Source organism: Larus michahellis, chromosome 1 (genome assembly GCF_964199755.1).
Source record: "Larus michahellis chromosome 1, bLarMic1.1, whole genome shotgun sequence".
NCBI classification, from domain to species: Eukaryota; Metazoa; Chordata; class Aves; order Charadriiformes; family Laridae; genus Larus; species Larus michahellis.
Window position 1 is genome coordinate 94338224 of NC_133896.1, and position 14385 is coordinate 94352608.

General features: G+C 42.2%; 1 protein-coding gene across 3 annotated transcripts in view; it reads left to right on the forward strand.

Moving 5' to 3' along the window:
- The window catches only part of CD58 (CD58 molecule), a 37344-nt gene that overhangs the window by 1459 nt on the left and 21500 nt on the right, over positions 1-14385 (forward strand). For all 3 annotated transcript variants that reach the window (XR_012588233.1, XM_074593948.1, XM_074593939.1), the window contains exons 2-3: positions 11733-12032; positions 12691-12942. Coding sequence is in view for 2 of the 3 variants with exons in the window: in XM_074593948.1 (XP_074450049.1) it covers positions 11733-12032; positions 12691-12942 (552 nt within the window). In the remaining variant the exon portion in view is untranslated. The remainder of the gene's footprint in view (positions 1-11732; positions 12033-12690; positions 12943-14385) is intronic.

Consider the following 14385-nt stretch of genomic DNA (forward strand, 5'->3'; position numbering starts at 1 on the left):
TGAAGTTGAAAACAGATGTACGAACTTTCTCATTGTCATCAGAAGTAGCTGCTATTGCTGGATGATACAAGCAGCACAGCTTGCTCTATGTAGATTTTCTTACCATCCCTCTAGTCTAAGGGGTGTCTCAGTGGCTTTTCTGTTGCTTTTGGGAGCTTCCTGGTTGTGCCTAAAATAGGACCTATTGCATCCCCTTTTTTAAAAACAAAGGACGGTCTCCTCTTGTTTTTCCTGAAGGCTTTAAGGAGCTGGTTCTGCTACTGAGTGTACAGAATAACTGCCTGAGATTTCCTCCCATGCTATTCAAGAACCCTTCAGCTTGTTGTGTTTAATTAAGATTGTTAGATCCTGTTCTGCAGATATGTAAAGTGGACCAGTGGAGAAGCTAGGACTGTGCATACCTGTGTGAGTCAGTCTGCTCATGTTCAGCTTTAGATGCAATTTCTTCACCTTACCTGCAGTGCTTTTGCAGATCGTTCTAAATGACTGTTAGTAATAGATGATTGAGTGTCCTCTTGTGACTTTTTGTGTGTGTGTGAAGGTGCTTTGTTACCTCACCTTACATAAGTTGGCATGCTGCTGCTACTCTGAGCAGGTGCTGCATTCCAGGAATGCGATTTAATAGCACATGCGAATAGCATGTGCTATTATCCAGGAAATGAGATTCCATGTTCTAAACAATGTATAGTTAAAAGGGAGAGATGATGGTAATTGGACAACTGGAGAGGGTAATTGTGGGTGCAAGTATCATAATATCCTCATTTAACAAAAAAATTAACTAGCTCTGTTGTCTTTTCCTCTGTAAAACTTCGATTTTGCAGTGGTTGATTAGGATAGGAGATCAGGAATACAAATACACACGCTTGTTAGTTGTTCGCTGAACTAAATCAAGATTTCATGCCCTCTTTTTGTTTGTATGCTTGCATTATTGCTATTATGTGTGTTGTTGACGATGTGTAAGTGTTCTTATGGTAATTTTGTCAAGGTAAAATAATCTGTCATCTCCATATGAGAAAATCAAGACTCTGAAAAATCAGACTGATTTGCCCAAGTGCATAAAGTAAATCAGTAGCAGTTTGACTTGGCATACAAGTTTCTAGCCTTGCAAACAGCTGTTGTAAAGACTGGGATGCTGTTGGTAGATCCTTATCCTCTATCAGCCTTCCCCTCCTGAATCCCTGCCTTCCTAGGCTTCCTGCATCTCCACCCAAATTCAAAGCACTGCACCTATCCCAGTCTTATGTCACTGAACATCTGGAGATGCGGGGGCTGGGGGGTGTGTGTGTGTGTGTCCGTGTAGAGAAGCATATAGCATAATCCAGCCTGAAGACATGCTTCTTCATCCTCCTGTGGGCACCTGTGGCACACAGAAGCTGAGGTGTAGCTTTGGCATCAGAATCCCAACTCACCACGTAAAGATAACTTGTTTTCACAGTGCGCTGCTGCGTCAGATTTCTGTGTAATAAAACCTCAGACTAGCAAATACAATTCTTAAAACTGTAAAGGTCACACTGAGGCTATGAAGTAGTTTGATTTTCAACCTACCAAGATCATGTTCCTTCAGTCATTGGAAATTCAAGCCAAAATTGTGTTCAGTTTTGGGATCATGGAGATTGTATGTGGGTGGAAGAAAAAGTCAGTGTAGTATCTGTGGATCAGTTTATTGTAGAAATCCACAGAGAGATCTTTGCACCCTCCCTATATGAGGTGAATAAATTGTTGGCTACCACATCAGCAGGAGGATCTCAGTGCCAGACACATGGTGGGAACATTCTGCGGCACTGCAGATGGCAGCCAAACTTCTAGTGGCTTTAGCAAGAGTCAGGACTTCACCCCGAAAGCAGAGAGGGTATGGGAGGTAAGCCGGATGAGCGAACTAGAGCGCCCAGAAACATTCTGCATCTGTAGTGAGGCTTATCTGAAATCCAGGGAACTCCTTCAGTGTTCTGAGCATCAACTCATTTTTAAGCAGTATTACTACCTTCTAGTTCTTGCATATTTTGCTGAGTTCCTTGATGCTTTGTTTCCCTATTCAACTTCTTTTACAAGAATTGAGTTTTATGAACTGAGGGGAGAAAACCTGGTTCACTTAAGAGCAGAAGTTACCATATACAATATGGAGCGTGGGCTGTCAGCATATTGGCTGACAGAAGGGTATTTGTTAGCAATTCTCATGTTTTCTTTCTGACTTCTTCTCAAAGTGACCAACAGAGAAACCAAATTTACCTTAATGTGGCTTTTTATTTATTCCCCATTAGACAGCTTAACAGGTTTGGGATGGTTTTTGTTTTGGTTTTAACATTTCCTTCCTTTTTTTCTCTACACGCAGAAATACATGCTCCTTTCTAAGTTTTTTTGTTCATCACAAAAATATCAGGATTGCTCAATGTTTTTTCCGGTGTCTTTACGCTCTATGAGAGATGTCATGGGAACTACATTGCAAGGTATTGGGATGAATGGGGAAAAAGCTGGACTCCTAACAAATTCAGGTTGCTTGTAGAATGTGGTTAGTTCGGTAGGTTGCTAATAGAAATGTTAAACACAGTTTAAAATGATATGAGTTGAAAAATCAGGCATCGGCAATATGAAGCTGATACCTGATTATGTTGTCCTGTTACCTTACTTTTGAATCTTCCTGTATAAACAGAGGAAGTTCTGAATTTCTCACAAAGAGGGGAAGAAAAAAAAGAAAAAATCCTCTGCCCCCTGCTTAAGAACTCTTGATAAATCCTTGCCATTGATATTTAACACTACAGGATGAACACAGAGTGAAAACTGTTGCTGCTAGTTTCTTGGATTAATGTGATTAATGGTTTTAGTCCGTAGAAAGCCAGGAACACCTCTGGCTTACATGCACAGACTCCTTTGGTCTTGAGGGTTGACAGTGTGGTTAAAGGTGTTTGCCAAGAAAATAAAGATTTGATTGTGTATATTGATTTGTCTTTTTTTTTTTTTTTTTAATGGGCCTCCTATGAGTTTACAGTTTCATGAGACCATACTGGCTGTGTTGAGGGTGGTGTGGCTATAGGCTGCCTAGATGATATAGGGTTTGGAAGAGGCATGGGTTGTAGTTTGGAGTACATTTGAGCTGGTGTTGGTGAACTGGTCTTGGTGAACAAGAACAGTTCCTCTCTGTGTCATCCGTTTGTTCCATTCTTTACAAACAAAACAGCAGAGATGATCCGTCTGGAAATTTAACTCGGTTGAGGGAAAAAAATTATTGAGACAGATTATTTTCTCAGTCCTGTTGATCATACAGCAACATAAAAGCTGTGCTGGTACAGCATGGAAGTGCTATCTGGATGTTGGGAATAAGTGGCCAGAGGATTTAAACTGCTTTTTTTCTGGAAGTTCAGGGTACGCTTAAATGCAAGTAGGATCTGTCCCTAAGCAAAGCCCAGAGATCAAAAATAATTAGTATCCTACAGGACACAGTGATCCTCTGGATCCTCTGTGACTCTTAAGTTCACCATTGCCAAAATGGGGAACCCTAGTTCTCTCCTTCCCTCTCTCTGTTCACACTGCCATGTGTTGGCCTGGGCAGTCATTCACTGGGTTTAACTCATTGTGTTAATGGCAATGTAATTTGTCAAAAAACCCTATAAAGTTAATGAACGGTGTTCTCAGTCCAGGGAGCATGCCAAAGGAGCAGGACCCTGAGACTGCAAAAAGGAGGGCAGAAGCAGGTGGAGGGGAGGGAGAGTGGGATGGCTGCACACACACCACAAATCAATTGTCTGCGGCAGGGGGCACAAGATTTTTAGAACAGGAGTTCTCACATTGCAGCCTGCTCCTGTGTGTGACCGGAAGAAGGGCCTTGTTGGTTATGTTCTTGACAGGAGAACTAGCTGAATCTAGGTTGCCTCAAAGTACAGGCAGTAATAGTCTACTATATAAACCCTTCTGAAGCTGGAGTTAAGTGATTAGGTTATCCTAAGTTTGTATATGCAGAGCACATCATGCTATAACTACAGAACATAAAAATATGATTTTATGTGCTCTCTTCCCACCATTGCCCCATATAGTGCCTCTCAAAGCAAAAGATTTGGAAACCGTGGTCCTGCAGTAACCCCTCCTCTGTATGGTGAATTCCCTGGAGTACTGCTCTGTTAGTGGACTTAGACTTCTGCAGAACAGATGAAGTTTCCCTGCTCTAGAACGGCATGTAAGAACGAGTGTTTTAAGGCAGGTCTAAGTCTTTCTTTGCCTCTTAGAGAATGTCTTGCACTTCCATAGTCTTTCTTAGTAAGATGGGTTAAACCAATGATCAGAGTAACTGTGACTGAATATTAACAAAGTCATAATGCTGCTCAGAGGTAATTTCTGGGAACTGAGGCTCGGAACTGAGAAGGGCTATACAAAGCTGAAATTCTTGGGTTGTAAGACTGCATTACTCTCTGAGTGATAGGAATGATGGAGGTGAATTCAAGTTTGTGATGGATGGTAAGAAGTTGCATGACAAACTGGATGTGGTTTGCTTAGCAGAAGTGAAAACTCCTTACTTAACCCACGGTGATGATGAGAGCTGTGAGTACGTGAAGTTTGCTAATAATGTTGTGTGTATCTAGGCTGTTACATCAGAAATTTCCCGTTGCCGTTAATGGAGTGCAACATAACCAAGTATGAGAGAGGTGCAAGTGCAGGATGACCAATGTGTTAGCCACTGTACCACAGTACTTAAAAGGCAGAGATGCGACATTAGCTAAAATACCAGTAGCTTTGTGAAGCTTTTTCTCTTTCTGCTACCTTTAGTGTGGCTCTGGTGACACCGTACACATACCTTTTTCCTGGTATATGAACAGGCAGACTTGCTAGAGATGGAATATTTTTGTTGATGTCTGTTTAGTATGAAATGAATAGTCTTACCTAGAACTAACCTAAGGCAATGCTTTGGCAAAAAGAAAACACATAAATAAAGAAGGTGCCACAAAAATAAGAGCTCATCCATTTACATTCTGAAAGGGGAGCATCCTTTCCAACTTGGAAATACTGCACAGTGGATACTGCTAATACGAAGTTTATTTAGAGGCATTTCCTAGAGTTGCTTTTATATCAAAAGTTTTCATGCTTAAGAAAATTTGCCAGAGCTGCATGATCAGTATGCATGTTGAGATGAGCACTGCACTGGGCTCAGAGCTTCCATTTCAGATCTTTGAAGAAACAGACCTCAGCTGCAAAATTTTGCACTAGACAGATTCTGTCCTTAATTCAGAGGCAAAGACACCAGGATTTCAGGTGCATTGCTGTGAACCAGATCCTCTTGGCTCACAGGAGAGTCAGAGGTGGGTAGAGATCTGGAAGTAAGTTGTGAAGCCCAACCTGGTCACTTGCTTGCCCCCTTTCAGCAGGATGGAGTATGAGAATCAGGAGGGCAAAAGCACGAAAAACTCATGGGTTGAGATGAAGACAATAAGTGAAGGGGGGAAAATAAAGCGGGGGGGGGAACCAAGTGATGCGAAAGCAATCACTCCTTCCCACCAGTGGACTTCTTTGAGCAGCAGCTACTTTGGAAAAACACCCTCAGTCTCATTGCTGACCATGACATATGGTAGGGAGTATCTCTTTGATCATTTGGGGTCAACTGTCATAGCTGTGTCCCCTCCTAATGTCTTGCTCATCCCCAACCTACTTCTAGGATTGGTCAGAGTGAGAAAGAGAGGTCTTGATGCTGTGCAAGCACTGTTCAGTAATAGCTAAAACATGAACACGGTTTTGGTCACAAATTTAAAACACAGCACCATATGGGCTGCTATGAAGAAAATTAACTCCATCCCAAGCAGTCCTAGTACACAAGTGCATCGTAGCAGTGACCACACCAAGTAGTAGGAAGAGCAGGACTGGGCAAGTAATCAGAGGACAAGGGGAGTGGAAGAGACTTGTGCAGGAAGCGGAGTGGAGGGAGCTAGAGAGATCTGCAAGGTTCTGCAAATGGAAGAGAGATGTAAGTGAGAACAGGGCAGAGGAACTGAAAATTCTGGGTATTGCAAAAAAAGAAAAGAAATCTTTGAAACTAAACTTACAAAAATTGTTGGAGATTTGCACCTTCCCCTCAATTCTGATGTCAGTCAGCTGGTGTCTGACTCTGGTGGCACCTTTGTTTCTGTGGAGCTAATGTTTTCCCCATTCCTCAACTTCTTTCCTGGAAGTATCCAGAATTGCCTAATCTGCATCATAGCCAAGCTTTTCTGTGTCTTGCTCGTGCCTAAGCTCAGTTGGAATCCACCTAGTCCTCCTGTGAGTCACATAGCAAGGCTTTGATAACCCTGCCATAGGCTTCCCTGAGCTGCGCAGTGGAGCGTGCTTGGTCTTCCTCCTCTTCAGGCTGTGCCAGTGTGCACGAGGGAATTATAATGCAGCTTGGTTAGGACATCAGTGAGAAGGCTTTAGGCTCTCCTTCAATTGACTGTGCATTTTATCTCTTTAATGTAGGAAAAAGTCTTGAACATGTGGTTTGACTAGTGAGTTACTGGAGAAAAGAGAGGCAGTATCTCTGACGGCCTTATTTGGAAGGTCTTACCTCTGTGCTAGGAAGGTTTAGGGCTGTGAACCCAGAGTGGAGAGAGGTAAGCGCCCTCAGTGAAGGGATTGGATTTAAGGTACAGCTCAGTCCTCATCATTTCCTGCTAGCTATTTTAAGAAATCTGAGCCTGGGGCATGGGTGCGGTCGCTGCACTCTGAGCCAGGCCGGTGCTGCTGGCCAAAGGGATGGTCTTACTCATGTTGTTGTTTCCTCTCCATTCCATGCACAAGCACTCGTGTTCCCACAGCAAGTCACATCTGGGAATTAACAATCCTTCTGTGTTTTTTTTGTTTGGAGTGAGGGGTGTGTGTCAGGTTAACTGTCAGAAAGTTGTACGTGCTGCATGACTAATTGCGGGAACAGGCAGACAAAAACAATGGAGAGGGAGGAATGGGTAGGTCATCCGCATACTTGTGGTGAGCAGCATAGCTTTAAAATGACTGGGTAACCTTTGCCTGTTGTGAGGCCTGTGCTGACGGATGTAATCGGAGGCATGGATTTTGTGGTGGGGAGGGACTCGGACTTGTTGGTGGGTGCTACCCTTAGGACCTGCCTTTGCTCATGTGTAGAGCTCTGTAGATGCAGGCAGCCCCATATTGTCCAGGAGTAGCAACACATATCATAACAAGTGAAAAACTCTGCTTTTGATGTTACATGTCAGATTTGCAGTCATTCCTACCCGAATCCAATTTGCTCTTGCAACAACCTGGGACACTGCTACAGCTTACTGTCGTCTGCATTCTCTCTTTCCTGGCTGTAGCTTTTGCCCGTGCTTTCATACCTCGGGTCTAAGTGCTTTCTTACTAGAGTTTGGGAAGAGGGTCATGTTTGTGGCCTGTGGGGGAATTAGGAGGACTATGGATGAATATTCTGATAGTCCTTCTGGACTGAACTTTTATTTCAGGATTCTTGGCAAGTGATGGTTCTGAGGGTTAGGAGGGAACCTAACTCTCCACTGCTTACAGTTGCTGGGGGAATTCAAAATAATAATTAAAAAAAAAAGCCTAAAAAAAGGGGTAGTTGGGAACTTACAAAAAATAGAACAAAAATCCACTATTTAAAAAGCCCGACTCCTGAGGCAGACAGTTCCTTGCTATATGCTAATCTGTAAGGACTTTGCCACCCAATTTCAGCAGGTGTGCATTTTGAATAGGTACTTGAGACCAGGAAAGATTATAATGATAGCATTAAAAATAAAAAGGGAATTAGCTTACAGAAGTTCTCCGGAATAACTATGCCTCACATCAGCTCCAAGAAAAGTAGTGAAGAAATTAAAATCAGGTATACAAATATGGTAATGAAGCATTTATTGCTGATAAATGGAATATTGAATTCCACTTATCCAGTCTGAACAGAACATGTGGATACCTTTAGCCTGCTTAAATCCTTAAAGAGTCCGAATTATTCAGGTGAATACTAAAACTTGAGTATAGCATGGTAGGTTGTATGAGTGACCTGTTACACTGTGAGTGAAGGACTGTGCCTTGTCTTATGTAGGTTGCAATCCAAGCTCTCCATTCAGAGACATGATTCAGTTAGCATGGAGTTCCAGGTTACATGCATTAGCTGAGTTGTTGTCAAACATGAGAAAATCTGAAATGTTTTCATGTACTGCAGAGCAGGCTAAGATTCGTGGCTTGCTGTTTGCTGCAGGCCAAATCCATGCACCCATACTGTTGTTGCAGTTCAGCTGATGTGTGGTAGGCAGAACACTTCACTGTGGCTCTGAATCCTGCATAGGATGAAAAGACTGTGTAGGTAAAGGTATCTGTCTGCTGGAGAAGTGGGAACAGAAGATGATGTAGATGAGATGAGGTGGTGGGTGTGCAGAATAGGATTTGCTCGCACAATGTTAGCTTCTCTTTATCAGTAACACTTTCACTATGTAATTTGTTTGGAAGGGTAGAACACAAAGGCATGCCATAAGAAGGAATTTGGAGTGGATTGAAGGAGATACAGGAGCAGGTAGTCTGACAGTTTCTGTAGAGGCTACTGGAGGCCTTAGCACAGCACTGCTTTGTTGTGTGAACTTTATCTTGGAATAATAGGGTACAATAAGGAGAGAGGGAGAAAGCAGAAGAATATCGTTCTTATTTCTAGTCTTCCAAAAAGAGTGTATAAGAGTGTTTAGCTGTTACTTCTCTGTCTTTGCTCACAGCAGAGAAGTTAACTGCTGTGGAATGGGAAATCTGTCTCCATATAAAATGAAATAGAGAAGAGGAGGAAGGGTTCCTTAGAAATTTAGAAAGTGTGTGATGACACGTGCATTCATTAGAAGCTCAAAGATACGTGGTGGAGACCTTATGCAATGTTTCTGTATGATGTATAATTTCATTGAAAAAAGGAAGCTGACAGTGTTGAGTGGGATGTTTCTTCATGTTTTCACTGGAGTAGTGAAGCAGGGAAGTAAAAGCGTCCAACCCCTGGTTTTAGACAGGAAATGATGGTTATGCTGAAAGGATAACCTTTTCCCTGTCTTGCTCCTTGGAGTCCTGAGTGTCCTTGGGCAGGAACTCTTCCGTTCCTTGCTGCCAAGTCTTTGTTTCACCAGATGGCAAGAAGAGAGTATGCTGAAGAGGATGGCACTTCCCCAAGATAAGCAGAAAGTGTGGAGGAAAAATGTGTTTTTAGCTCTGCTTTCTTCCAGTCTCATTTCTGGAAGAAAGCAGAAACAATCTTACCCTCATTACTCCAGGCTAGCTCTTATGACTTAAAGAGAGCAAAGATGCGGAGAGTTTATGCATCAACATGCATCAAGACCCAGGCTTAGGAAGTTATTAGTGGTTGGCAGAGCACTAGTGGCAGAAGTTATTAGTGGTTGGCAGAGCAGTAGTGGCTGTCCTTGCTCATGTTCTTACTCCCTAGCAAATGGCTGCTTTCCTCCCAGAGAGGGTTATGTTACCTTCCTCTTGTCAACAGCTACTGTGCTTGGCTTATTCATGCTGACGTTAAGCCACCACAGCTTGGTTGTGTCTGTGATCCAAAGTTACTAAGAGGTAGAATTTCACAGTGAGTAGAGCCGGGAGTTTTTCTCCATGCTAGGAATACTATAGGTCTCTGGGCAGTGAGAGATGACTTCTTGAGGAAAACACACTCCTAAAAATTGTCTTTATGAAGTCTCCAACAAGACTGCAAGCTTCATCAAATCAAAACAGTGTTTTGTCTTGCCCAGCATCCTGCCTTGGACCACAAGGTCTCCAAACACAAATGTTGGAGCTCCTGGGTTCTTCTGTTTTCTGAACATTTTTAATTGAGATGGGTGGAAAGAGATGCTCATACTGCAGCAGTGGGAGCAAGTGAGATGTTTAAATCTGTCTGAACAGGATAGAAGACAAAGATAGGCAGGTGGGTTGTGTTGAAAAGATGTGTGAGAGATAGCCGAGCTGTCTTAAGCATGTTTACTTTTCCAGTTTCTGTGCCTGAAAAAGGCCACAGCATAAGTGCAGACAAGAAGTAGAAACTGTAGTGGCATGAGAAAGAGTACTTTCATGGGTAAATTGCAAAGAAATTGGATAGTCCATGAAAAGTAAGGCATGGAGAAGACCACCTGTGTGTGCAGTTCTGTACTCAAGCACAGAAGTGTGTTTCCCATTGCTTGCTTTCAGTCTCCTGTCTGAGACAGTCTTTGTTTCTATGGTGTGGCACCAGGCAGAAGAGCAGGACACTCAGTATGCTGGTGAGCATTGTTCGTTTCTGATGGGGAACCTAATCTTCTTGATGACTGGCCTGGCTGACCTCCCAACTGCTTTCATGTGGAAAGGAGATAGGATGTGAAGCAAGATGGGCTATGGTTTGTTTTCTGGACTCATATACAGTGAAGAAGTGACTTGTTTTGATGTGATAAAGCTGTAGTATCCATGTTGATTTATGAACATTAGTAAGCAAGGGAAGCACAGAATGATATAGGGATTGGTGGGTTCTTGACTTGATGCCATTTAGGAATCAAAAAAAAAAAAATCAAAATGAAAACAAACCCAAAATCGTAGCTGTCACTTGGTAGTAGTTGGCTTGAGGAATAGGCTTCTGAAATATTTCTCTTTCACCATGCACAGCTACTTTTTAAAGGGACATTTTCCATGGTGCATATTGGGAATCTTGCCTTAATGTGAGATCGCATGTATATCTTAATCATGCCCTTCCTTCAACTTAGTAGTAAAAAGTTACCAGCTACCGTGGAGCAGAATCAAGTCCTTAATGCATGTGTAACTTGGAACTCAGTATTGGCGTGTTTTTGTCTATGTCCACATACATGTCTGCCATGGCAGTAGTCTTGGGATTTTTCAGAGCCATTCAAAGTTATTCGGAAGTAGGAGATGGTTGCTGAAGACTGAAGCAGGGACACAGAGATGCTATTGGTCTACAGTATCCCTTCCCTACAGCAGAATTTTGTCTCATCTGTTAGATCTGTAGATTTTTTGCACATGAAGCTGTTTTTAATAAAAACTAGGGAAAATCTCTTATCCGTCTTATTTTCTGTTGTTGTTTGTTTATTTATATTCAAAGTTTAGGCATTTTTAAGCAAAATATTATTGATTCAAAACTGATAGCAGTTAAGGTTTCTGCTCCCATTTCTTGCTTGCAACTCTGCTAGATCTCAAAGGTTGGGATGCTATTTCACATACATTGGCTGTGAAATAAACTTGCTTGAGTGACATTTCCAAGGGAAATCCCTAGTATCCTCATGACTTCAGAGCAGGTGCTTTGAACCACGTAGCAATTTTGTGTCAGAAGTGTGCTTTTTACTAACTCTGTTAATATTCATGCTGGAAGAATTGCAGCTTATTTCCTCAGCAGGAGCTTCAGTCTGGGCATTCTGCAATAAGATTGTGAGATAAGAATTGTTGTCACCAGCAAAATCTCATTTCATCTTTTTCCCCAGACCATGGGCAGGAGACTAATTCAAGTGAACGGAGGGAAAGTACTCAGGATAGAGGAGCTTAGGATAGGGAAGAAGATCGTGACAAATGATTCTGTCTGGGACCAGAACATGGAAACTGGATCTCTTGGTGGTGCCTGTCACATGGTTGTGCAGACAGGCTGAGTTTGGGTAATTCTTAATTGACACAAACCTTACTTTGCAACATTGTGATGTGCTTCTAACTTAAATCTGAATGTATCTCATAGTGCATACAGCATTAGTCAAGTAATAGTTTGTAAAGCAATTGTTAAAATAACTTTTTTCTTTTTTTTTTTTTTTTTTTTTTCCCTGTAGCACACATCCACTGCGAGGAAGTGTTTGGCATCGTGGGAGAAAATTTTACCTTTCCAGTAAAAATAGACCAAAAACCAGTGGAAATTTTGTGGACAAAAAACAAGGATAAAGTGGCTGAATGGGAGGGGCAAAGCAAAACAACATATTTTACTTCTCTCCGTAACAGAGGCTTGCTTAATGAGGAGAATGGGTGCCTGACTATATTTAACTTGGAGAACAGTGATACTGGCACATACGTGTTAGAATACTTGGATTCTATGAATAAAAAATATAACTTAACCTTTGCACTTGCTGTGTTAGGTAAGTAGTGGAAGAACTGCATAATGAATTTGCACCACTTTATTCACTTTAAGAAGGTTAGAAAGCGGATTGTTTATTTGTCAGGAAAACAAACAGACAGAGGGCGGGTGTTCTTTGGCTCTATTGTTAAGTTACTTAGGCGCTTTAAACAAATTTTCAAAGGTGGCATCTAATTTGTGTGCCCATCGCTACTCACCTTGGAATGTCTTCTAGAGTGTGTGTAGATGGCACACTGTGTACTTTCAGGTAGATAACTAAACTCTTTGAGCAAGCTGACCAAGTTATCCTAGGCATTATGTATCTACTGAAGATGCTCCTGCAGGCATATTATATGTGCTTGAATATCTGTGGCATCATCCTGTGCTGATCTGCGCAGCTTTACTAGTAGTCTTTGGGAAATATATTTGACAGTGTGTATATTAATCTTATTGGTGATGAACCATGAGAAGTCTCCAACTAGTCACTGAAGAACCACAAACAGGGCCACTCTTAGAACTGCATTTCTCTCTCACGCACAAGGTGTGCACACACACGCACCTTACATGTATGCTTTTATCTATGCACTCTCCTGCTGCTTTTGTTGCTCCAGCCCTTGTCCTGTGCTAAAATTCAAGGCAGTTTATAACCAAAGTAATACAGAATGTTTTCTCTCCTTCAGCTCCCCCTCCAGAACCTGAAATAAGTTGCAACATCAGTGGTGGTGACCTTGCGTTAAAATGTACAGGAGATTTCCAGAAGCCTCTGATTTATACTTGGAAGTTCAGTAGCTTAGCAGTCACTCGTCAGACCCAGGAAGTTTTCATCTCTAAGAATGTTGATGCTTCCGAGAAAGCTACATGTTTCATTAAATTCTCTCAAACGGAAAAGAGCTCTGAAATCTCTTTAACTCAATGCTTTCCAAATAGACAAGGTAATGAATGGGTCAGGTGGTATATGCAAGTCTGAGGGGCTAGGTTGGGAAGCAGCATGGACTTTGACTGTAAGATTTCTACTGACTTCTCAGGAAGTTAAATTTAAAGAGTAAAAAGCATCAGAAGTGATTTGTGTGCTAAAAGTGTGTTTAAGGTTGTTAAAAGGTATGAGGTTGACAGCTTGATCCCCCTGGAAAGATACTTTTTGCATGGATCTCTACAGAATAAAGCCTTCAGCTGTGTCTTGAAATGAGTAATAATAAAGAAGGAGACATACTTAGATCTCTTCTAAACCTTCTGGCCTTGTGTAATTAATGCTAATGACTATTGTGCTCTTTGTACTGCTTTCCATGAACTGGAATGAAACTATTCAGTCATTTCAAATAAGTCATCTAGCAGCCATTAGATAAAATAATTTCTCATCTGGCGTGTGAGTGATTCAATGAGCATCCTTCACAGATAAATATAAAAAGGAGAAAAGAGAGTTTTCTGCTATTGCTTATTGCTTTGGGCCAGCCTCAGCTGAGCTTCAGGTCAGCTTGAGGCTTGCCTCTTTTTTTTTAAACATAGAACGAGAGCATGTTTGGAACCATCTGGTTTGTAGGGTGCATAAGGCAGTCTGTAACTGACAAAATTTCCCACTTCTGTGCAAAAGTCATTTTCATGGCTTACCAGTACAGAATTCTTCCTTCTTCACTGGAATTATGTGTTGGAGGGATGTGGTGAGTTGACCTTGGCTGGCTGCCAGATGTGCGGCAAGCTCTCGATCAATCCTCCCTCCTCAATGCAACAGGGTGAAGAAAATATGACAGAAGCCTCATGGGTTGAGATAAGGACTGGGAGATCACTCAGCAATTACCATCACAAGAAAAGCAGACTTGAGTAAAATTAATTTAATTTATTTCCAATCAAAATCAGATCAGAGTAGGATAATGAGAAACAAGAACAAATCTAAAACACCTTCCCCCACTGCCCTTTCTTCCTGGACTCAGCTTCACTCCTGGTTTCTCTACCTGCTCCCCCCAAGTGGCACAGGGGGATAGGGAATGGGGATTGTGGTAAGTTCTTCACATGTTGTCTCTGACACTCCTTCCTCCTTGTGGGGGAGACTTCTCACACTCTTCCTGCGCTCCAGCATGCGGTCCCACTCATGGGAGACAGTCCTCCATGAATTTCTCCAGCATGGGTCCTTCCCACGGCCTGCAGTTCTTCAAGAACTGCTCCAGCATGGGGTTCTCAATGAGCTGCAGGTGGATATCTGCTCCACTGTTAACCTCCATGGGCTGCAGGGGAATCTCTGCTTCGGTGCCTGGAGCACCTCCTCCCCCTCCTTCTTCACTGACCTTGGTGTCTGCAGAATTGTTTCACATATTTTCACTCCTTTCTTCCAGCTGCTGTCGTGCAGCAGTTTTTACCCTTAAATATGTTATCACAGAGGTGCT